General features: G+C 42.0%; 1 protein-coding gene across 5 annotated transcripts; it reads right to left on the reverse strand.

Moving 5' to 3' along the window:
* Positions 1-66: 66 nt before the first annotated feature.
* Positions 67-24,624, reverse strand: LOC108116444 (cadherin-86C). Of its 5 annotated transcripts, none has more exons than XM_017228355.2 (12): positions 24,464-24,624; positions 10,810-11,552; positions 10,142-10,225; positions 9,925-10,050; positions 9,715-9,864; positions 9,538-9,652; positions 7,403-7,595; positions 5,178-6,495; positions 4,984-5,132; positions 4,052-4,142; positions 3,473-3,663; positions 67-3,405 (listed from the first exon to the last, which is right to left on the reverse strand). In XM_017228355.2, the coding sequence occupies exons 2-12, from the start codon at positions 11,548-11,550 to the stop codon at positions 783-785; spliced, it is 5,781 nt and encodes a 1,926-aa protein (XP_017083844.2). In that variant the 5' UTR covers positions 11,551-11,552; positions 24,464-24,624; the 3' UTR covers positions 67-782. The 5 variants fall into 5 exon arrangements, 3 of the variants coding, with proteins under 3 accessions (XP_017083844.2, XP_017083845.2, XP_017083843.2); XM_017228356.2 differs by lacking the exon at positions 24,464-24,624 and adding an exon at positions 21,498-22,406 and having other exon boundaries at positions 4,984-5,114; XM_017228354.2 differs by lacking the exon at positions 24,464-24,624 and adding an exon at positions 21,498-22,406.
* Between the last annotated feature and the right edge of the window lie 990 nt (positions 24,625-25,614).

A 25,614-nucleotide genomic window follows, 5' to 3' on the forward strand; every position in this document is an offset into this window, starting at 1 on the left:
AGCTTGTTTTTCAAATCAACTTTCCTGATTTCCTAACTTACGCATAATGAAAATGTAAACAAAGTATTTTGGGATTAATTTGATTTATTTGCATAAGCTTATACTTAAAGTATTTACAAAAACTTGCTTTCGATTTTAAAGTTTATATTATTAGCAAGTGTTTTCAATATGGCAGGCATCTGTTTATTCGACTGCAAAATGTACATTAGCTTATGTACATACACCTTTGCACAAGTTTCGGTTAGGAAAGCACTTGGTAATGACTTGTGGGCTATAGCTACAAATGTATGTATGTATGTATATATGTATGTACACAGATCCATTAAACACTATTCGTATATAAATAATCTTAACAATTTTGGTCATACATAGTCGGGTATATTTAGCATATAGGATAGAGTTGAATACGTTCGAGTGACAAGGCTAGAAAAGTAATCTCTCTCTCAACCGAAAGCTGCCACATATAGTATATAGTATATACTATATAGTATAACGTTAAATATATATAAAACTTTGAACTACATCTGTCGGCTTATGGATAAAATGAAAGCGGCTAATCGATCCGGATCTTAACGTAATTTCGGTGCACGGAAACGAGTTGAACATTTCTATAATCTCAACATCCCGTAGACTACGAATATGGATTAACATGTTTGCTGGCTTTTGGTGTATATTATACAGTATTGCAGATAGTGTTGGTTCGATGATTCGCAGGTAGGGAGCCTTTGAGGCTATCACATATGATTGTTCCTTTTGTAGGGTTTTGGGAATCGATCCTCCACTTACGAGTACTGCGGTGACTCGCCACCCGAGTTGATCTTCTTCACCCGACTAACATCGTCGTAGGCTATGGAGAAGACGCTCTTCTTCTCGGCAATGGGATTCCGACGTCCCAGGCTATTGAGCAGTGAGTTCATGGCTATTCCAGAATCATGATCATCTTCTAGGGTCGAGGCATTCAGCTGTTTTTGTGGGGGATTCCCCGTACCACGACTCTCCACGTAGATCTTTGAATTGGAAACTTTGACTTCATTTTCCCGGATGGGTGATGGCTTGGGTTTGGGCTTTGACTCTTTACTGGACTTGGATTCTTTACTAGCGGCAGCTGCATGTGGCGGCGTCTCTGGATACATGTAATGAGGCAGCTTCGTAGGCGCCGCCGGCACCTCCAGGGCATTCTCCCTTTCAAAACGATGCTCCGAATGCTGGAGGAGTGGGTGATTCGTGTCAGTCTCGATTTTTGGTTTGTGCTGCTTGTTCAAAGCTCGGTCTTCCTTTAGCATCCTACTACCCTTCGGTGGGGACTTCCTTGGCGCCGGCTCCGGTTTGTATCTGCCCCCAACCTCATCATCGTCCTCCAAGTCCTTGGGATGGACTGTAATTTTGGTTTTGGAAACTCGTTTTTCCGCAGCTCCAACCTTCTTCTTGCTTGATGGCTGTGACTTGGATGACTCTGTGGACGTGCGTCCACTAACGGATGACTTCTTCTTGTTGTAATACCACTCCATGTACTTGGGCACATTACGTTCTTCAGGCTCGAGGCCAGCCAACTCGGTTTCACTCTGATAACTCCGATCCGTCAGGGATCTCTTGGAGCCAACTATTTCCGTGGAGGTGGACATGAGCTTCCTACCATTCTCGGTAACCGTGGACTCGTACTTGGAGATGGATACTCGGTTGTGTGGTGGCTCAGAGGAGGTTTGTTTTCTGGATGTTCTCTTGGAGCTATCGCGTCGTGACAGTCGGGGCATTGCTTCTGGCTGGGAATCCGTAGGCGAAGGCTTTCTTGAAGGCCTTTTGTGTCCCGATTGGGCTTCTGGCTCCGCATAGATCTTCTCTTCCCTTCGGTATCTCTCGTTCCCCTGATTCCGACTGGGGTAATTGGTTCGAATCACAATCTCATCTCCATCTGAATCCATAGAGTACTCCGTATCGTCTTCATCGAAGTCAGCATCCGAGTGCTTGTAGTACTTCTCGACCTGAATCTTTCGGATGCTATGAGATCCCGGACTGGCTAGTTCGTCCATGGAATCGGTTATTTCCATGAGCATCTCGTGGTTTCGGGAGTCCAATTCGGATCTATGGCGATTGCCAGTTTGGCTTTCCCCATTTCGGGATTGGTCCTTGCGACTTTCGTCACTGAGCTGCTTGCGCAGGATGCTAGTTTTGGTCTCCCTCAGAGGTTTCTTGGGTGGCACTCGCTTCTTCCTCTCCTGAACTTCCTCCTCCTCCTTGATGGGCGTCCGAATCTTGCGTTTCACCTCCTCCACCATCACAATACGTTTCCGTGGCTGTCTTGGCCGTTTTTTCGTCCTCCTTCGCTTGATCCAATAAACACCCTCGGGACTGTTTGGTGGGTTAAACCGAACGTACTCGTATCCATCCTCCGACATGGACTCATCGTTTTCGCTACGAGCTCTCCGTCGAGAGGGTTTAGCCTGAGATATTTCTGGATCCACGACGCCATCAAATCCCTCTGTCTGAGTACCAGCATCGCAATCCGTCTGAGTTCCTATGGCCATTGACTGGCCTGGAAGACTCTGTGTCTCCAAGGCCACTTCGTGTTGGGTGTAGGCATTCTCCAGCTTCTCCTTCTCCATAAGAATCTGCCGTAGTAGGGCATTCTGCTGCTTAAGTGAGTTCTCCAGTTCGTGGGTGAGTGACTGATTCGAAACTGCTGGCTGCATCTGTTGCTCCAAGGAGACGCCTTCACCTGCCTGCACTGGCTGTGTGTGGATGACCTTCACCTCTGGTTCTAGTTGAGAGTAAACTATGCTATTTGGTCCCGATTTTCCCAACGGGAAAGTATCACCCTTCAAGGTCGATCCCTGTTGAACTTCATTGGGCATTGATTGGATATATGTGGCGCCTGGAACTATCTGATAGTGTTCCCTGATGATCTGCTTGCCATCCGGCTGCTCTTCTATAAACCTACGCATTAGGATCTCCTTCCCAGAGTTATCAACCATTAGTAGCTGGGGATGGGAGAGATTACCCGCCGGTTTAAGTGGGACATTCACATAGATATTGTCATCGTCCAGATTTAAGCCATCCCTAGTCTTATCCCTGGTCATCAGCTGAAGGATCTCCACATTTCCATCCTTGATGAACAGCTCTCGCTTGCTTTTCAGACTATTGTGAGCCGTGTTAAAGTCGATGTCACTGCCTCGGTCAATCTCATGCCTTCGCATGGAATCATCATCGATGTGCCGCACCTCCGAGTCGTACTGTTTCCTACGGGCATACTCCTGCCTGTTCACTCGCGTCCTGGAAATATGCTCCCTCTCATCCGCCAGGTCACGGTTTTCAATCACATCCTCCATGTATACGTCGCGGTCGTTGATCAGATTAGTCCTAGAGTTATGAAAATTAAGATGAAGATCGTCTTTGGCTGTGCGGTTATGCCTGGAAAGTTGAAAAACAAAAATTAGATCAGGTTTGGTTTTCCTTTCTTCTGGTCTGTTTAACCTACTTTATGCGAACACGTCGCTGCTGCTCTTCGGCGGATTGGATGTGTCGTCCTTCGCCGATGTCCTGGCCCCTTCCTACGTCTTCGTCAAGCTGTTCACGTCCATCGTGGAACTCCCAGCGGGTGGGCTTCGTTCGGGTATCTGGAGGTTTCTCCGCTGACCAGGCATCGCGTCTTCCCATCCACTCGGCGACCTGCAAGATGGCAAGTAATCAAGATTAGATATAAGATTAGATTAAATACTAAGCCTAAGCTAAGTGTTGGTAAGGCACATGAAGCATAGAATCAAGAAGACATTTCACTAAGCAGTTGATTTTTAAAATAAAAATATTTGAAAATTGGAAACCAAAACTTAAATTAACTGCCTTGTGAAATGTAACTTGAAGTTAGAAAGTCTTCCGCATCCATTATGAGTTTGTGCAATTTTTGTAAAGTGAAACAAAATTTTCGTAGTCGATAAGGAAATCAAAAATGAAAAACTTAAAAATTGAGAGCTTTGTTTATTTGGAATTTGATAAGTGCATTTGCATTACTTTTACAATTTACTACTACAAATGAGATTCGAAAAAGTTCAAAATCTACCTGAACAGATTTTGTTTGTTTTCCATTTGCCATTTCCCTATGCACTAGATGCACATCGTCTTCAGTTCTACTGATATTAACTATTCTTTTGCTACAAGAGAAAAATAAAAGATTATACATAGATAGAATGATGTGTATGTTGATTAAAACTAAATTATCCCAAAAATATATGTACAACTCCACCAAATATACAGGGTGGCCCATGTAGCGTTTGCTTTTTTAACTATCGATAATTTTAGCTTTTACATTTTGTTTGCGGTTTACGAAAGATGTTTAACCTCGAAGTAAATTAAAAAATATTGACATTTTTATAGCGATTTTAAAACGCAAACCTTTCGTGGGCCACTCTATACATCTCTTAGCCAATAGTATATGGATTGGAGTCCACTACTTAGTCTCTGGTTAAGTGATTTCCATTTGACTTAGTTAATAAACTTATGTCAGCATTCGGAAAATGCAATTGCGTGTTTATAGTCTTGTTATTTAATGGTCATCGTTAAATTTTTGACCACTAAACATAGGAGTTTGGTAGGCAAATGCATGCCAGGCTCACCCATAACCAATTTGGCATTCGAAAGTCAGCTTTGGATAAATATAATTATAACTATTAAGCAGTTAGACTTTTTATATGTTCATTTTTAACGAGTTTTTAGGCACTTTAAATTTGCTGTATTTACAATTACATCATTTTCATCTTAGCTTTTATAACGACTGATAAAAGTTTGAAACTACAAATCAGTTTTGCTGATAAAGTTTTTAGAGGTTGGAATTTATACTATGGGGTGACTATGTAATTTTCACACTGAATGGAAAGATTGATTAGATTAAATTTTGGAAAATATATATACCATGATATTTGTCAAAAGATAAATTCCCTTTTCATCCATTTTTAACAACCCATTTAAAGTTTAAAACTATCTTCTAGTACTTACGTTGCTGCCCCGTAAAGTGGACACCAGGAGCAGATGCAGCAGAGAAGCAGGATAAGGATAGTCAATGCCACCAGAGTGGCCAGCAGGATAAGCAGCCAGAAGAGCACCTTGTTCTCGGCCTTGTACTGAGTCTGCAAGGGAGTGAGAGTCTATTAAAGGCAATTAAGCAACCCCATCCTCGAGGATCCACTTACATCTGTGCCGGAGGAGTCCGTCGGCATGATGGCATACGAGTTGTTGTGATGGGACAATCTTTGTTGAATCTCCGATATATCCACCACCGAAGAGCTATCATAGATCACTGTGGCCGTTACCACGCTACGTTCCTTAATAGCCGGATTTTTAGCTTCTATATCCTTGGCACCCGGCTCGTCGGGTCTCATAGGACGAATATTATGGATATACACCTTGCCACCCGACAGGGCTGAAAGTGTTTCCTCGGTTTTGGCCTTATCTGGATTATGTCCTGGCACCACAAACTTTACGGTACGTTTTCGGCTTTCTGGTGGATAAATACGAATGGTAGTGGTGGAGAAACGAACTGGTACTCCGAGATCGTAGGCTCTGGCTGTCAGGATAAATATATCCGTATCCTCATCATCTGAACCCGTCTGCCGACGTCTTCTCGTCTTGGCATTCTTCTTGGATCTCAGATTGATCTTCTCCCTGACCGTCAGTTCACCGGTTACCTTATCCAGTACAAACTGATTGTCATAGTTCCCATTGATGATCTCGTAGCGCACTTCGTTATTCGGAGCAGTGGCGTCCTTATCCTCCGCATGGATCACTGCCGTAGTGGTGAAGCCCATTAAGTCGTGTGTCAGTATAAACTCATAAAGATCCTTATCGAAGATGGGCATTTCATCGTTGACATCTATTAGTTTGATTATTAATGGCACTTGAGCCCGGTTTCCCTCGCCATCCATGTCCCTTGCCTCCACGTAGAGGTGGTATTCGGGCATAACTTCCCGATCGAAGCCGTGTTTGTTGGTGGAGACAGTGATCAGTCCCGTCTCCGCATCCAGATTCAGAGAGGTATTGAGATAACCCAGAATGGCCGTATAACGCACCTTACCACCCAAACCGGAATCGGGATCAGTGGCCAGTACTTGAACGACCTTTGTACCCGCCGTCATGTTCTCCGGAAGCTCTACGGAATAAGCTGGCTGCTCAAAGACCGGAGCATTGTCATTCACATCGTTGATATAAACCGTAACATTGACCAGCGCCGAAAGATTAGTTGCCGGACCGAGTTCCTGGGCCAGAACTTGGAACTGCACCGAATGCCGCTGCTCGTAGTCCAACATGGAGTTATCCCTTACCCGGATTAGGAAACCGGCACTCCGTTCCGCCACATTCGGACTGATCTCGAACGTGCCGTTGTTGTTGAGCAACGTCAGCGAGAAGACGCCGTTCTTGCCCGTATCATCGTCATAGACCCGCGGCACGTAGGGATCAACGAACGTCAGTGCGGTGCCTTGTGGGGCGTTCTCGTCCACCCTCGAGACGTAGCTGCGGGGAAATAGGCGGAGAAGATCGGAGGAAAGTCGTGAGCGAGAGATTAGCATGGGGAAAGAACTTCGTGAACGCCTGTACAATGCTGTAAAGGCGTGCGACAAGCTAACTCTACAGTCCTCAAAAAAACTGGTCATCAATTCTGGCTGTCAGGTATTTTCTCAGGGGAAATCAATAGCTAAGCTTTTTGTTTGAAGAAGTTTTATGATCAGTAAGCAAAAACTATATTAAAGTGCAAAGTATACATCGTTTTAAGCCAAGGCTAAGCCTTTTACTTACATATTTAATGAAGCTGATTTTGTGAAAAATCTAAAAATCAATCAAGAAGTTTCTAAGTAATGGCCTCTCTTCACTTTAAAGACTTTTTTCTGATTTAAGATCGCTATTTTTCTGACTGCAGCTGGACTTGGCAGTTGGCTGTTACCAGTTTGTCGGGAATTCGGCTGGGACGGACTCCTCGGAGTTCAAAGTTAGTGCGCATAAATGAAGGCTGGAGGAGAGGAGGAGTCGGCTGATTTCAGCAGAAGAGTTTATAGTCCTCGTCTTCGACTTGGTCGTCTCTAAGAGACGTCTCCTAAGTCGTCGCCTTGTCGCCATCGTCATCGTGGCTGACTCTATGCCAAGAATTTTAGGACTTTATGCTAATGGACGCGGCTAAAATTTGTTGTGTTTGTGTGTTGGTCCCCCAGCTCAGTGTTGGTGTCTTTTTTTGGGTTTTGTTTTTGGGATAAGCAACATCACTCCTACTTCGCCAAATTGCAGTATTCGAGGGAGTCAGGGAACCAGGGATCTTATAGTTGTTAAGCAGGTTTGCCCTAGCCAAAGTTTTGGTTTTTCCTTTTTGTGTTTTTTTTTTTTTTGTTTTACCCCCCGGCTGTTGCGATGGGAACCTGCTGGTACTTACTGATCGTTCTCGAAGTACGGCGGCGAATTGGTGCGATCGGGCAGAAAGAACGCCAATTGGACCGTGGAGGCCAGTGCGGGCGGTTCGTCACGACCCACCTTAACCTCTTCCGCAATTACGGTGAGCAGCACCGGATCACCCACATGCGTGATGAAGGCAATGTCCTCGAGGGGTCGCATCAAGAAGATCTCACCTGCAAAGCAAATAAAACAAAACATTGATTGATTTTCAAGGAAGTTTCTAGGGGGAGTTTAAAAATATATAAAAAATTATAATAAATATAACATAAAAGTACTTTACATTAACTAGAATGTGGATTATTTTTATACTACTTAGCTGATCAAATCAGCAAGCCGTTTCCTAAACAGTAACTAAAACTCCCAACCATCACTCACATCTGAAGGCATTTATGAAGGTCAACTATGGGAACTTTACTCTTGTTTTTTTTGTTATTTTGCATTAATTCCAAGGTGATTTGCGTACTGGAAAAACTCCGAGCTGGTAGGCAGCTGTAAAGTGCTTAGATTCTGCCTGCGGCCCCAGAAGCAATCTTTTTTTTCTTAGCTTGCAACCAGCCGTCATCAGTAAACCTGATAAATGGTGCAGAAAGTTGGTAGTTCCCACGCCAAGTTCACTTCATGTTGATTATGTTTTTTTTTTTTGGTTTGTTTTCTTTCCAATTTTTTATTGAACACTTTTTATGGTCTTCTTGTACTTTTTCTCCCGTTGGCCGTTGAGTAATATGCAAAAAGATTCTGTCCAGCCCCAAAGAGAAAAGTTTCCCACCCATAAGCAGTTTTTTTTTCTTTTCGTGGATTACCCGGCGCCGAAGCTAAGTTATTCTTCTCAAGGAACTTGCTGATTAACCCCTGGCCACCCATAATTTGAATAACTAAACAGCTTCGGCTAACTAGTTTTAAATGAGTACAATGTTTATTTATGGCTTCTAGCCGTTAAATATTAAAACTCATAGGTAAAAGAAATAATGAAGAGGCCCTGTTAATAAAATCCACTCAGTGGGAATATCGACCAGAACGCTGTTAATTGTTTTGCCCCAAAGGGATTCCAATTTGAAATTCATTTGGAAAGAGCCAGTAAACTGTGAATCTTCATGGCAGCCAGGCCACTCAAAGGCCGTTCGCGAAAAGCGCTTCCCACTGCACATGGCTAAACAAAAAAAAAAAAAAAAGAAGAAAAATAAGAAGAAATTGTGGGTTGACTGGAAGAGGTTGCCGGAGAAGGAGGAGCAGGAGGAGCAGGAGGAGGTGAAGGTGGAGACAGCCTGGCCATTATATTCGATGGAGGGGCAAGAGCGGCCAAAGTCATCAAAGTGCTACTGCCAACGAGACGAGACTAGCACGAAACAAGGAAGTCTATGTGGTGGTTTGGCTTTGGGTTTGGGTTTGGGCCAAATTGCGGCACAGAACTTGGCCGCAACGAACGGGTATTGCCGTTGACGTCGGAGGAAGTTGGCTGGAATCGGGAATTGGATGGCAAACGGCTGGAGGAGAAGGAGTCGGGGTGAAGATGGGTTTCTATCTAACGAGTCTGACGACAAAGCGGGTTGCCGTGTTGCCTGCCTGCCTGCTTGCTTGCTTGCCTCCTGAAACACCGCTGCACCACCACCACCGCCGCTGCACCACCTGGTAGTTATGTTAATATCGGTTACCTGACGTTGTTTTGTGGCTATTGCTGTTGTTGTTGTTGTTGTTGTTGTTATTGTGGTTTCTGATTTTCGTCCAATTTATTTTGCTTGCTTTACTTGTGGTCAATATTTTTAAGTCCGCTGCCCATGCGCATCTTGCATCCTGCGACTATATTTGCAAAAGCTTTGCCGTAAGATTTTCATACCCCAGCATAAAATTGCATCTCTATGGGAATCTGCGATGTATCTGAGCCAGGCAGAAAGCTGAAATTTTCCACTATCTATGCACTATCAGTGTCCCCATGAAGATGTTATCTTATTTTATTACAGTGAAACGATGCTAAGACTAACTATTATATAAGCATTCTTACTAGCGGTGTCTGTGCTAACGCATAAGGAATTACACTATGTTATCGCGTTGATAAATGTTTTAGCCTTGGCAAATTAACTATACTTCCGCATAGGAATAGATCTTAGATCTTTTACTTACCGCTTGTTTCGTTGATATCGAAGAACGAGGTGAACGGATTGTTCTCGGACACCAGGCCATAGCGAACCTCTCGGGGATTACCCTTGTCCCCATCCTCGGCATGTACTTGTAGGATCTAAGAAAATCATATATTATGCTATATAAATATTATGTAAATAAGATTTAGATAAGATTTACCTTATCGCCTGGCAATATGCCCGGTGGCAGTTTGGTAACTGGTGGAGCAGATGTAAACACTGGCGGCTGATCCTGAACATCCTGGACGATAACCACAATCTCCATTCCCGCTATATTACGACTATCTTGACCAGGCTCAGCATAAGCATCCTGTGGTTAATATACAATATAATCTTCCTTTAACTTTAAGCATAAACAAACATCACTCACATTGGCTAGTATCGTTAGATGGTACATGGCTTGCTTCTCAAAATCTAAAGGTCCTAGGAGAAAGACAGTGCCCTCAGTGGTCTCGGAAGATACGATTTTTTGTCTTATGGCAAACAGTGGAGAACCCTGTTTTTGACAGAAAAGTTCAAAACATAAATCATTAACTCCATTTGGGTTAAGAGGGGGTACTCCGGCTTCAACTCCATCCACTACTTACCCATAATTCGAGGTAGACTGGTTTTTGAAACAGCGGATTCTTGCGGGCAATTACATAATCCAATTCCGTGCCGCGTTTAGCATCCTTAAAAAAAAAAGATAAATCGGGGTTGAGGCTTTTATAACATTTGATGATATTTCGGTTCGGTTTAAGTGGGGGAGGGAGGTGGCTAAATTACACATTTGACCCTGTCCAAATCCGCTTGTAATTTTGCACCATAACAATGATTATCGTGTACGAGCATCGCTTATGAAAAACGAATAGCATCTTCCCGAATGGAAGACGTGCTTCTAATGGCTTATCTGATTACTGCTTCATTAAAGTGGCTACACTTGCAGAAATAGTGGACTAGAAAGCTGTTTAGAAATCTTACAAAATCATAAATATTCTTCTTAGGTACAAATATAAACTTTATAAATCTTAGATTTGAGGTGTTATTAGTTTAAACGAGTTAAATTTCAAAGATAAAAACGATGCTCAAATCTTATCCATAACTTTTCTATTTTCTATAGAAAGAAAACTTCACCATTAGAACTTTCTCTAAGTGCCCTAACTCCTCTAGAGACGGATCTCTTTACGGGCGTTACTTGTAATTGGTAATTGAAACGTTCTGACCATGGCCACATGTGGCTGGTTGGCTAAGAGTTACTCGTATATAGTGTTCTCACCTCGGGTATCATTATGATGCCGGGTTTGTGCGGGAAGATGACTTCGTGCGGCGTAGTGAAATTGGTGGCCGTAATTGAGCATAGTTGCGTGGTCATGCCGCCCTTGGTGTCCTTCACCGATACCTGGAAGTCATAGTATCTACCGGGTTCCAAACGACGCTGCAGAACGATATTCGCCTGGCACACTGAATTGTACTTGGTGCAGGGTAGCGATTCCACCTTGACAGTAGAGGCGCTGGCATCGCCCACGAACTCGAAGGTCAATGGATAGTCGAACTCCTCGTCGGTGGCACGCAACCTATAGATTACCGAATTGACCTGTGCGTCCGCCGGGACAAGAACCAGGCGCATGCGCGTGGTTGGATCGAACTTGGGGTCCGCTCCCTGGACGTGATGTGGACACAGAATGCCAATTAGGAGGCTGATTGTCAGCAGTCGATAGGCGGTCATTGCGCCCAACCAGGGACCAATCGGACCCAGTCGCGATGGCCAATGGTGCTGCATCTGCTGGTTCTGATGATGATGATGATGATGATGATGGTGCCGGTGGTTCTCCTTCAGGCGGTGATGGTGCTGATGATGATGGTGATGCGGGGAGGTAGCTGGGGTATAGTAGTAGCATTCCCTCTGCCCACTGGGCTCCTCAGCGGCACTCGTCCGACTGATCGGCTCCGTTCCCAGGCGGCAAAGCGGGACATGTGATCGGTTCTTCTCCGGCTGACTGCTACTTGTGGAAGCCATTTCTGTAATAGGATAGAAAGATAGTTAAAAGTTAAGGATTAGTATTTATATATTAAACTAAAATTAAATGTTAAAAAATATTTTAATTTTCTTATTTTCACCAAAAGAGTGTGAAAAGTTTATCATTTGCCCTGCTTCCCCTTTATTAAAATGAAAATCACTTAAGAAACTGTAAATGAAAACCCTGAAATGTTCCACCTACGGAAAACGTTAACCCATTTAAATTGAATTTCAACGCAATGCGTAACGAATGGATGGTGTTAATTCGTGGCTTAAAGGCAATTTAATTAGAGAGAGCCAATTTAGAAAAGACTTGTAATGCAGCATCATTGATCAATTTAAAAATGGTATCAGAGCATCTGGAGGAGATCAGCATCTATGGGTTTTCAAAAAGGTTGGACTTGGGCAACGAGAGTGATTGTGCAATAGAGTGACCACGGCCTAAAACCACGCCGAATCATCGTTCAAATGCATAAAATACTATTTTGTGGGCCAAGACGAATCCGAGAGCAAGTCCGAAACTGGGACTGCATTTTTATTTTATAGCTTCGGGTGTGCTAGTGTGAACTATGTATTAAGGTTTAAGTTGGTGTCCGGTCCACGGCGACGGCTGAGTGACCAAATCGACGACCGTCGGCCAACGTCTACTTTCATTTTCCGTTCGGGGCGGTCTGGGCAGTGGCTATGAAATCGAATTAGATTTCATAATTAATACTGCAGCACTTTCATTTTTCCTTAAGCCATAGCCATGACCAACAGAAGAGGCCAATTTGTATGGCTTAACCGCAGTATAGCTCCGGCCTGATAAATAATGCAATTAAGAGATCTACGACTGCTTATTTGTCGCTCTGTTTTTTTGGCACTCTGGATCGGTGAGTTGGTTGGTTAACAAAATACTACTCAAACATCGGAGGCCGAGTTGTAATATTATTAATTAACAAAATACTCTCGGTCTTTATGCAATCGCTCTGAGCAACGACTTTTCACAACGATTAAGACCAGTTGGTCAATGTTTTTCCGCCGCTTGTACTTATGTTTGTGCCATTTCAGTTTAGTAAAGCGAGTGTGAGAGTGTGTTTGTGTGTGTGTAATGTGAACAAGAGAAATGAGTTGGCTGAAAGCGTTTTGGCAATATGTTGAAATGGGCATAAATTTTAAACTTAACACTTGAAAAGGTTAGAGCTGTCCTAATTGCTTTTGTTTCGCCGAAAGAATGGACACCATAAATCGATTTCATAGGAAGGCTTTTCCCACTCTTATGGCTTTTGGAAGTTAATGGCCCGTTTTTTTTTTTGTTTTGTAACAAATATATCACTTGAATAACTTTCGAAAGGGCATTACTTTCTCACCTATTACCCAAAAATGGTGATGGATTTTACCTTCATAATTTCCCAGATCAGATCTCATTTAATTTAAAACATCACAAAATGAAACAAACTGTGCTCTGCGTAATAGCTAAGCCTTCAGCGTATTCAAACTAATATGACAGCTTAATAACTTTCGATTTGTTCAAACTATAATGATAATGCAGTTGAATGATCGTTATCAAGTCATAAAATAACCATAAAGCGCGGATGACCTTTATGTAACTTGCCGTAATTAAGAGCTACCCCTTAATGAAATGCCAATTCATCCGATTGAGAGAGTTGACTTGACTGACAGGTATATCACTTATGAGTACCTGATGAGTATGTGCTTCTTGGCCCAAAAAGAACATCATACATATGGACAAGTATAGAAGATAATTGGGCTATGTGTCGTTCTTGAGCCATCATCATCAACGGAGACCCGGAGTTCTTGAATTGGTCTCAGAATTGGAATTGGTAACGCGGTCATTCAAGCGGTCACGTCTCTGTCTGTCTAAAACGCGAAAAAATTTTATTACGTTTAATCATGTGCGACAATTACAAGCGGTACTTTAGACGCATTTCTCCGAGACTCTTACGAAAACATTCTTCAGTTGTCGTTTCTGGTCTAGTTGCTGCTGCTGTTGGTTGCCTTGGCTGCTGCCTGCCTGGCTGCCTGGCTTTTAAAACTCGTTATTCTAATGAAAATTCCATAAAACCTTAGGGAATGTGATTGTTCTCGCTTTTTTCATGGCTAACTGACTTGGTTACTTAGATGAAGGAATAAAAAGACAGCAGCCAACAAATCAACAAATAGATCGCGACGGCTTTCGTTTTCTTAGCCCAAATTGCTCAAATTGGTAAGTACAAACAGCGTGAAAGATGATAAAACTCGGACCGTAACGCTGACACAAATGACAGCGGACATTAAACGGTGTTGAAATGACAGTGTAGCGCTTTTCTTTCCTCTTTTTTTTTTTCATTTTTTTGCACTCCAATCCAAGTGCCAGGTTGCCCAGCAGTTGAGCAAATTGAGGGTCTCGGACTATGGGGTTCCGACATCCAGTGGCAATCCAATGGACACACAAAGGAAAGGAAAAAGAAACGAGCGTTCTGGATGCTCGATTACAGGAAAATCGAGCGAAGCCTGCAGACAGTAGCCGCGGCGAATCATTGACCAAATCCTGGGACCATTTGCTGGCCGCATTTGCTGGCCCTTAGCGTTCACGTGTGTGCCCCACGTAATTACAAAACTGGCCAAGAGACAGCAGCATCAGCAGTGGTTGTGCACTGGGAGGAAAATTTTAGTGAAATCTTATATCAATTTGTTTGTTTTTATATGAAAATTTTGATATATTATCTTTATAAACTGGTAATTAATACATCTTTCTATGCTATCATATCTCATCTCATTGTTAATCCAAAAGAAAGGTATTAATCTGATAACAATATATGATTTATGAATATCAAGAAAGTGATACTTTTAGTTATTAATAAATCAAAATTTTGCTTTTTCTTTTCTTGCCGTGCAACAGTTCCTTTTGGCCCGAAACGAACCGAATGTCGGCTGCTTAAATTGCGAGCTCAGACTTTTTTGCGAACAGCTCGGCGGCGTTGAGCTATTGGCAATCCGGTTTCTTCTTGGCTTCTTGTCCGTCCGCCGTTCGTGCTAGCTGTATTTGCCAATTTCCAGTTTGTGCAGCTGCATCTAAGTGGCATCGTCGAGTCCTTAGCCACAAGCCAATGACCAGTTATGTCAGCCGGATCCCAGGCAGCCTCGACTTGGAGTTTATAGTCTTGGAGTTTTTGGAGCTTGCTGTTTGGAGTTTTAGAGTTTTAGAGTTTTGGAGGCGAGGCTATGGCCACCCGACACCCTCGCTTTTGGTCGCCAGCGTGTTGCAATATTTTCTGGCTGCTGCTGCCCGCATTTGGCTTAGAAAGGCTGCAGCATAATGAATCTGTGTGTTATGCACATTTGGTGGTCGTTTGGTTGGTCGGTTGGTTGGTTGGTTGGTTGGTTGGTCGCCTGGCGAACAAATGTGCGCCCGAATGCCCGATAATGCATTCATTTGCAAGTATATCGCCAGGCCCAGTTTGAGTCTCACATCCACAAGTACAACCATATCCACATCCACATCCACATCCATGTCCACGTCCAAGTTCCCAGTTCGCAGTTCCCGGCTGCTGTTGCGCAACAATTGTAACACACACTCCACTCCACAATATTTGTGCCATTTGACCGAATTTCTCTTAACACATATTAACCAGGCGGAGCAGTCAGACAGCTTGCCTGGCTAGCTGGCTAGCTGGCTGGCTAGCTGGCTGGCTGGTCAACTACTATACAATCTACCACTGGCAATGAAGTTGGCCCGGTCTTGGGTTTTGGTCTCCATCTGGAGCTGAAGCTGGATCTCCAGCCAACGCCTTGATGTTTCGCTATTTGCTATTTGCTATTTGCTACTTCTTTGCTATCTACTATCTATATATAGGATTAAACAATCGTTCACATAACGCCACGGATTGAGGCAAGACTACATTTCTTCGGCAGTAAGGAGTATGAGTCAGTTGAATTTATTACCACCCAAAATGGCTTAATTTGTGCTACTCAGAAATGCCTTTGAAATGGCTGAACACTTGGGAACAATAATGCCTGCCAAAGTAGCCTTGTTTACTTGAATTGATGACCTAATTAGTGGGATTGTTTAAAAATTAAGCAATTGTTTAGGTCTGCGAATGTACAAAGAAGTTAAGTAAATGCTAAAGTTTTTATTTATATTTTTGTACTTAATGCTAAGGTTTAATTTCATAAACTTATACTGATAATTAAAAACTACTCTTAGGATCATATCCTGTATGATACCAAAGTCCACTAAGATATCTTCTTAAACCTTCTTTGAGTAATCCAACCTTTTAGTATTCTACTCAACAATGCAGTTCCTGTTTCTTACGAGGCACATTAACTACAGCTGGCTGGCTTGGCCAATTTGATTTCCTGCTTAGTTAAGGTCTCTTTTATAGTCATCCAATAAAGGATATCAATAAAAGAAAAAGAAACATAAAAATAATGATTTAAAACAGGAAGTCAGATTAAGGGAAACTGTTTAGGTTTTCTATTTTGTTTATGAAATAGTTTCCTTTTTTATGGCCTGACAATTGGCCAAGCTGTTGGATAATTTGGCCAGGCATAAGTGAAGGGTATGTAAACTTCGACCCGCAAATAGTGATCAATGTCTTCCTGCTGCTGTTGGGCCAAGTCTGTTGTTGTGGTCTAGTCTCTGGTCTAGTCTGCGGTCTACAGGCTATAGTCTATGGAGTCTGCCATGGAGATATTCCCACTCCAAAACCAGGCGCGCCACAAAACTAAAGCTCGTGAGTTCACTCTGGAGTAAAAACAAGATTTTGGGCGTTGTTCAATTTTCGGGCTGGCCTGGCCTGGCCTGGCTTCGGTTCAAAATCCAACTGCAACTTCCACAGCACGCAGCTTCGTGAGCTGTGCACTTTTGCCTCGTTTTTTTTTTTTTAGACCTGGCTTGGATTCGAACTCGGATTTGGATTCGGGCTGGGCTGCAACTGGCTGCGACTGCGCCGTGGCTGCGCACACAAGTAGAATGAAAATTTGTGTTGCAAATAAAGTTGAACCTGATGGCAAACTAATCTGCTTCACGACAATAGAGCTTGCAGCCAGACAGCGGGCAGCAACAAACTGCTGCACTGTGAGAAATTGGGAAAGGGAAACGGCTTAAGTTAAAAACAAAACTCTTTTCAACATTTCTCGTTTATTTAATATCCTAATAGACTTTCTTGAAACCCTCAAATTACTATAATTTTCTCTCAGTGCAATCTCTAGCAGACGGCGAAGGCAGCTAGCGGCGCAGACTCGTAATCAACGTTTATTTCGTGGTTCGTTCGTGTCCCCCATGCGACCGTCGACCGTCCTTCACCAAGCTAGAAGCCCCGTCTATCCTTTCCTGTTTGGACACTCAGGGGGTGGGGCTTGGACCTAGGGATGGGGTTTTTTGGGGTTTGGGACTGGGTCTTGTGGTCTGGAATTGTGACTGGGACTGGGACTGGGACTGGGCCTAAGCCCGAACCCGATTCCAAACCCGCCGGCCGTTCCTTTCCGTCTTTGGGCTTTTGTCTGTCTGTCAGCTCGTCAGCATACTACAGCATACACTTATACATAGATATATTTTACACACATATATAGATTCATGTATTTGCAGTCGATTTTTGCAGTGTACGTAGATATCTGCATCTATAAAGTTTTTATTGCCGCAGCTGCGGGCGTGTTTTCTGGGTGCGCCTTGCTGGGTAAAATAAATACGCATAAAGGCAATATAGCCGAGCAAAATGGAAACAACTGGGATAACTACTACTGCATGTCTGAGGTCTGAGAAGCATTTTTTTTTTTTTTTTTATATATTATTCCTGTATTTTAATTGCGGTCCATAAAGTGCTTAGCCAAACACTGATTATTCAATGGCCTGTGGTAATGTTATATTGATGGGTACTTAAAAGTCACCACTGGATATCCCGAAAACCAATCTAAAAATATATTTCACATAGAAATTTGATATGTTCCCTGTTGCCGTTAGCTTTGAAAGTAATTATGATGTTAAGGCCCTGCCTTGTATGTGCAGTTTTAACAACCTTAACTGGTTTTTGCTATCCGTAGATCAATGTTGACTTAAATACCTAAGTGCTTTCTAAGAATTTTCTATGCAATTTGTGAATTCTTCACTAAATATGAGCCAAGGGTGGGGTAAAAGTGGGTTTAATAGATCAAAATAATTATGATTTCTTTTACTAAAAATTTTGTTTTATAAATTAAACTCTTTTAATGTGATAATTACCAAAGGCACCATTTAAATTATTCCTAATTGAGACTAATAACACTGGCACTTATCACCATCATCACAATTTCTGGAGAGACGTTCATAGTATACGCGTTATGGATGAGTAAAAACCTTTTCGTTGAACTATGGCCGTTTCCCCAGATTTTCTAATTATCGTCGGGGCCGACTTTGTGATGTTTTCCTTTCATCTCAACAATTTCAAATAGTTGAAAGCCAACGTTGTTTCTTAGTTTTTGCCTTTGTTTCAGCCATTTTTTCTATAATTAACAAAGAAACGCACTGCGGCCTAGACAAGGTTCCATATAGCCAGGCTCTCAGAGACTCAGTAATATGGCCTGCAGTTCACAGTCGATTGTAAATGAAGAGCACAAACAATGTATTGTTGGGTCTCGCCGGTCTGGGGCTACAACTGCAACATCCAACTCGGATGTGGTCGTGGTGATGGTGGCAGACCACGGGGGCTGGACTAACAGCGACTCTATTCGATTAGTCGGGGTGCCAACGCCAACGCCGATGTCTAGGCTCTTGGATCCCAGATCCCATCCAGCCATCAACATCATCGTCTGATAAATATTAAGAAACCCCAACATCTACAACGTCATCGCCCGCGCCTTCTCCAGGTTCGTCTCGCCTGTCGACTCTACTTCTTGTTGTTTTTTTTCTATCCGTCATGCTGCCGCTTTATTTTGGGGCCACGGTTCCTACGATCCCTAGGCTAACGCAGCGCAAAATAACAAAATAAAAATGTAAATAAAAGACTCCAATGAATGCAATAACAGCAATACCAGCGAGCAGCCTCATAAAATGGTGCGTGGGATTGACAGCGAAGACAGATACAGAGAGAGAGAGAGAGAGAGAGAGAGAAAGGTGCCTTTTGGGGCTTTGCCATCGATCCAGACATCCAGAGTTCTCCTATTCCACCCGGGGCACTGCGATCGGCGATCCGATCCTCCGCGCCGGCAGCGTGTTGAGTACTCAAATTGAATCTCGACTTTATCGGCACCCAGCCACGGGCCGTTGGCAGACACGAAATTAATTGGCTTAATTTATGTGAACTTTTATAAGAAAATGCACTCAGGCCACTCTTTGGCCAAGTTGATTTACATTTATTTTCGCATTGCCACAGCACGGTTTAAATACCCATCCCGTGGTCTTCTAATGCTTGTTTGGATTGCAGTAAAGCTGCATTAACAGCCATAGCCCTGGCTTGCTCCGTAGGAGTCCAGCCATCCATCTGTAGAGTATATATATGTATGTAGATACGTTAAGAAAACGCCTTTGCCTTCGACTCTGTCTGGTGGATTACCAACCGTCAACGGATGAAGGAAGCCTAGCAGACGGCCAGACAAAGACTGTGACTGATGGCTGGCTGGCGGACCAAAGGCCTCTGGCTCTGTGGCACTCAGCGAAATGAAGGATCAAAGCAAGATTCGTCATTTCACATTCATGCGATATGCAAATCGCATAATAAAATTTATGAATTTTAACCGAGGTACTGCAGTTCTTTTTACTTTTTAATGGTTGTCGTTTTGCCACTAAAAGTTATTAGTTATCTGAATGCTATTTGTTAGGAAAATAGCTTAATGGGTTATATCTTTCAATTAGGGAACTCCTTTGAGTAGTTTATGTGGTGTATTAGAAAACTATTTATGAATCCTAACATTAATAAAATGTTGTGAAAGTTATGAGATTTTGGAGTTAAGAAATCTAGAAACAAATTCTTTAAGCAAATGGAGAAAGATCTTTAAAGCATCTTTCATTAATAACCTCACATCCTTGATTTTTTTATAATTTCTTTCAGTGCTTGAAAGACCAAGATTGAGGCTTTGGATTGGAGCATAGGCTAGGGCTTTTTTTTTTGAAGAACAGAAAATCTATTTGCAGCTTTTGCAAGGGATCGCCGCGTCGTTGTAGGCCATAATTGCTCTCCTCAATAAAGCAAAAATTTATTTCCACTTTGGCAAATGGGACGCGCTGAGAGTTGGCCAAGAGTTTGTATTTTACCAAGAGCGAAGAGCGGTCAGAGTATAAAGCCAGACATTGCAACGGCGACATTGTGGGCGTCGAGCATAAATATATGTCTTTATGTGCCTTCGCACATTTATTGTTCTTCATTCTGCATGCGGTCTTGGCCAAAAGGCTTCAGACACCGAATTGTGTTTTTAAGAGCCCGGTTGAACGACACTTTAACGACTCCATACTGTTGGGCAACCGTAGAGAACTAGTCGCCATTACGAGAAGTTGAAGTACGTGGATGTGCGTCCCGTTGCCTTGCGGCAATCGAAAGACTGAGGCAACGAACGCGATTTCGATGTACCGCCAATGTACGACGTCGATCTGCCGTCAATGTAATTAACTTTAACCGTCTCCGGGCACTGTTAATCGGGATGCAGCGATCGTTTGGCTTTCCAGTAGTCTAATTTGGCGTTTTAGGAGAGGCCAACAGCCTGCCCCCCAATTAATAAATATGGTAAGGCCAGACTTCGACTCAACAAAATAAATCATAGACCGTCGACCCATCTGACTAAATGACTTACCGACTACAGATATATATATATATGACTGCACCCCTCAGCGGCGTGTCGGATTTTTTATAAATGAAAGCAAGCGGCATATCGATGGACGGGGAAAAGTTACAAAAAACAACAACAAAACAACTTTCGAGACTGAAGAACAGTAGAAAAGAGCCAAAGCCAGAGCTAAACGAGGCACGAATGTGCATTTTCGATGCTCGAGCACGCACGGGGACGGACGGGCAGAGCACATAAAACACAGCCATTATGGATAATTCTGCAGCATAAATTTTAAAATGCCGCAAAGCTGTCAATTTTGGCACTGCCCCGAGTAAAGTGGGTCAGGCAAGGTCGCTCCGGTGTTGTTGTTGTTGTTGCTAGCCATTCAGGTAACTAAGTGCCCAGGTATGTAGTTTGACTTCGACTTCGAGTTTTTCAGTTTGAGTCTCTGTTTGCGTTTGCTTTTGCGTTGGCTGGTAGCAGCCATGTTCGTGTGCCTCTCAATATATATATATATCTATATATATCTATATATATAGAAAACTTGGCTAGTTCCTGCAGCAACAGTGGCTTACTTGCTGGCTGCAGATGAATGTACATCGTTATGTAATCCATCAACATGGACCAAACGACCACTGAACAATTTGATTAGATTCACCATATGGCTTGATGTTTCGAGTATTTATGGCGGATAATCCCCCAAATTAGATTCAAAGTAGGTGTTTACGGGAAAACTATACAAGGAGATCAGAGATTGGTTGGAAATATTGTGATATTAAGCTGGTTGTTGAAAGATTTTGTAACTGATAAATGATAAGTCATCAAAAACTAAACTTGGCTCTGGTTTTGATTGTAAAATTTTGGAAATTTCTGAGACTTTTAACAAGATTTGTTTACAATGAGTGAGAAATGTTAGCAAAATATCTAATATTAACTTTATTACCACCAATAATAGCAAATCTTTCCTAGATATTTGAAGTGTTAATTTATTTATTAAAGCCAAAAACAAGGTGTGAATATCTTTGAAAGTTTTTTCACCCCAAAATTTAGCCAGACGCTTTTATTACTTTTCAAATTAGCTAACACAATATTACAAAGGAGAGTTGTTATTTATTATTTTATCCCCTCTGAAGAGACTTGCTTTATATATACTTTATATATTTGATTTTCTCCCTCGCACACACCAACTGTGATTCGATTAAATATGTACATACAAACTAGTTCAATTATACCTTTAAAAAAAGAGCTGCGTTGTGTGAACTCCGCTGAAAAATCGTCGTATCTTCACAGTCTGACTTTTAATTTCAACTTTCCATGTGGTCGCTTTTATTTATGCAACCCGAATTCGAGCACTTCACTGGATTTTGTTTGTCGTTTGTAATCAAGTGATTGACATTTTTGGACTCGCACTGAATATTAATAGTCCATGTCTTAAGTCCGATGCCTCATGGCTAATTTAAAGGTACATTTTTCAGCGTATTTTTTTTGGGTTTAAATAACTATCCTTCCGCGTCTTTGACTGAGCAGAGTGAGACTGAGAAACCGACAACAAAACCGATTGAAAACCGAAACCGTACCGCTCTCGATGATCCGTGTTTTCTAAGCTGCTCAGATGACCAATTTGGTGCTCCGCTTGAATGAACCTCGAACGACCTTGCCTTCGGATTAGATCAAAGTCGATCGATCGATCGGATCGGATCGTTTTGAAATTAATGGGGATCCCGACCTGTCAGTCACTATACTAGGAAACCATTCCTTGCGTAACTCAATACTTCATTTCGGGGGTAAACGTTTTTGTTTTTCTTCTCTTTAATTTTTTTTTTTGCGAATTTCGCTAAACGTTCTGGACGAGTGCTGGAGGATCTCCAATTGCCAGGGCAAAGAAAAATGTACAAGTACAGCAGCATCAGCAGTTCAGCGTTGACATTAAATTGCTGCAATTATACTTGGCCAGCGCATATACTCTCGATCTCCCGATTTCCAATTCCAATTCCAATACCGATCGCGATCACGATTTAAGTCACCAGTTAGTTAGTTACATATATAGCCGATCGACCGATTCAGATTTCGATCCGTGTCTGGTGTAAATCGCGCCGATGACAAAGTGCTACTGCCGCCGCCAATGGTCCGGAAAGAGTGCTGGGGACTATTGGAGCTTATCTGCATGGGGAGAATTCTCAGCCAGAGGCAGAGATTCAAAGACGCAGAAAGCCGGTTTCGCTCTCGCACTCGCACTCGCTCTTTGAGAGAGTTTTTTGCTCTTTTAAGAAGAAAACCCACTCTTTTTTTTTTTTTTTTTTGTGGGAGCAGCAAACCCGTTTCGCTCGCCGGTAGGTACAACAACAACAACAACAACATCTACTCGTATGAACCTTGATATATTCCCAATAATAAACAAGCCTGAGAACTATCGGAAGCGGACGAGCCAGCAATTAATCCTGGAGCTCTTGTGTTCGGTTGCGTTCGCACATGCAAATGCCGTTTCTTTCAATTATTTAACTATTGGCCACAAATTTGCAACGCTTATACAATAGATGGTAATTTGTATGGCCATTTTCGTGACACTAAAACAGTCGTATAATCCGTAGTATGGAAGAATAAAGCCATGAAGTCATTATTGCACTTTATATATCGGTGATAACTTTTCAAAATTTATTACCAACGCAAAATCAAAGCAAAGGAAAACAATAATTAGATCAATTTAAATACAGCCAAGTACCGGATTAACATACTAAAAATCCTCTTATTTTTATTTATCAGATATTTTAATAGTTCCTTGTTAAGAGTTAATGGACTTGTTTTCGAAATTATGTAATAAATATACAGAGGTGTGGATATTATTTATTACAACTCACTCTCGTTAAAGACAACTATAATAATTTTTAATGTTCCTTGAAATGGTGTCGTTATTATTTGTTATTTTTTACTTCTAGGTGTGGGTTGCTATATATTATTAATGCTTACAAGATATTAAATCTGGTTATCTTTCGAAATGGTTAATTTAGATTTGGTTTCTTGCCAGCAGAGAAGAAACATATTGTAAAGGTCATTGTTTTTAATAGTTCTCGAAACTGAGCCGTGACTATGCTAATATTTAAAACCGACAATGTTTTCGATTAATGACCTATGTTTAGTTAATTAATTTGGTTAAAAGGGGATGCAGGGGGTGTTCAGGGGTGTCCAGGGCCCCCTCCTAACAAATTAAAACATTTACAGAACCAATGTTCGGGTTTGGTGTTCCTTTTGGGCTGTGGCGTTGTCGGCCCGGAAAATGCTACACACGAAATTGCAGTAATTCGATCATGTTTTCAGCTTGTTCAATATGTGTAATCGTGTTCTGTGCTATTTATCTTGTGACCTGCATCTATGCAGCCGGCAGAGCGCCGGGCCAGCCAGCCAGCCAGCCTATCGTAGGTACATTAAAATATTTTTCCATTGCCCCTGTCTGCCTGTCTATAGGATATTTATACCCAAGAAAATAAAGGAAAAACCCAAAAACCAAAAAAGAAAACACAATGAGGGCGGCAACCTAAACGAGTTTATCGTATCCCAGGCCCAAAAAAAACCCAAGACCAGAACTTGGAGCAGATGTTGAACCCATTTCTCATATTAACCTCCGTGTGCATGGAGCGTTTGGAGCTTGAGATTTGGCCAAGGGGCCCACGTGGTGACACACTTTTCCAGGTTAGTCACGTCTTACGATGACGAAGTTGTACCTATCCCAGTGGATCCAACTAACCAACTATCCTGACTCTTCCATTCCAACCAACAGGCTCAATTGAATAAGGTCAACCCAATAATGAGGACGACGATGTACCGAAAGATTTTTTGGCTACGCCCTAAATCGAAGCCACTAGTTGAGCCTGGACTTTATGGGCTTTCGATTAGGCCTTACCTTGAACACACCAACTTAACGGCATCTAACCTTTTTTGACCTACAGATATATTAATTTTGATGATGACGACTACGCTGATGGCCTGACCTTGCGACCAACCAGGCGGCCAAAACAAATACAGACGAGGCCCACAAGGAGTCCATAAGGTATCGAATCGGACACGTAAAATGTCCATTACCATTACCAATTACCCATGAATATTTAAGTACGAATAAATATAGGTAGTAACTAAGTTCAAGTGCAATGGGATTTTTCCAATAATTTTGTGTTTTAAACACGTAAAGTAAACACGTAGTAATTACCTCATTTTGGTTAAAGTTCCTTTTAGTTAGTTCTCGATTTGTTCCGCCTCATTATCCTTTCATTCAGTTTAAACTCTTCTTCGATTTAGAAGATACACGACAGCAGTAAAACAAATGTCATGTTGTTATACAAAATTCAATATTTGCCTTTAAGTTTTCATTTTTTTTTTTTTTTGGGGGCTTTCACTGTCATGTTAACTTTATCCGCATGGAAGTTTAGATATAGCTTAAATCACGCGATGCGCTTTGGCAACTTTGACAGCCTGCAACATGTGGCATCGAATTGGTATTAGACTCTGCATTGGTGCAATTTCATTTTATTGCCTTTTTATCTTAGAGGCTTTCATTTTGTGTGAGTGATTCCTGGGTTACCAAGAACTTAAAACTTACTTCTAAAAGCCTCAATCGACAAGTAACTACTCGTAGTAAGCCAAGAATTGAAAGTTTTCACACGTACACGAGTACTGTTTGCTGATGCTCCATTTAGGAAGCTAGCTTCTGACCAGATGGCTTATCTGGGCTAACAAAAACACACACTTTGGCAGAAGGCTAAAATCAAATTTTGGTAGAACCTTCTTTAGATCCGCCAAGGCACCCAGCAGTTAGCACTTTCTCAAATTATTTTTAGGGTAATCAATAGAATGAGGTGGTGTGGAAAAATAAAAAAGCAGAAAGAAAGAAAGAGTTCACTGCCTGAAAATAATTAATCTGGCTTTTGTTGGAAATGTTTTCGCTCTTCTGACAGCCTTGTCGTGTTTTCGAGCCAAGTTTATTGACCCAAAGTAATTACACATGCGTGGATTTAAACTGATATCTTAAGAGAATTAAGTTATTAAGTATTATATATTTCTGTAATCTTTAACACGTCATAGCTTAAGCAATTTATTATTAAATTTGATTTACTTTTGGTGAACTTAATTATATTTTAAACATTTAACATCATTTAACACTTTGTTATACATTAACAGAATATAGAAAAAACCCGTAAATTTATTTTTACCCGCAAGCTACCGTTCAGCTTGGAGTCTTGACCACGTCTAAAAAGGACTTTGAATTTGATTTGCATGCAAAGGGGACGAAACTCCACTGGAAAGTCGTGGGTCGAACGAAATTATAACCTTCCCCTGAGAATGTCCGAGTAAATTAATGAA

This window comes from Drosophila eugracilis, unplaced genomic scaffold (genome assembly GCF_018153835.1).
Source record: "Drosophila eugracilis isolate 14026-0451.02 unplaced genomic scaffold, ASM1815383v1 contig_367, whole genome shotgun sequence".
Lineage (NCBI taxonomy): Eukaryota > Metazoa > Arthropoda > Insecta > Diptera > Drosophilidae > Drosophila > Drosophila eugracilis.

What these genes read in the sequence shown, in the direction of transcription:
- LOC108116444 (XM_017228355.2), bottom strand. Translation starts at nt 11,550, where the DNA reads ATGGCTTCCACAAGTAGCAGTCAGCCGGAGAAGAACCGATCACATGTC. An exon ending in CCGTACTTCGAGAACGATCA is followed by an intron (nt 6,496 to 7,402) that starts GTAAGTACCAGC and finishes ATTTCCCCGCAG; the next exon opens with CTACGTCTCGAGGGTGGACG. An exon ending in CAGCGACGTGTTCGCATAAA is followed by an intron (nt 3,406 to 3,472) that starts GTAGGTTAAACA and finishes TCAACTTTCCAG; the next exon opens with GCATAACCGCACAGCCAAAG.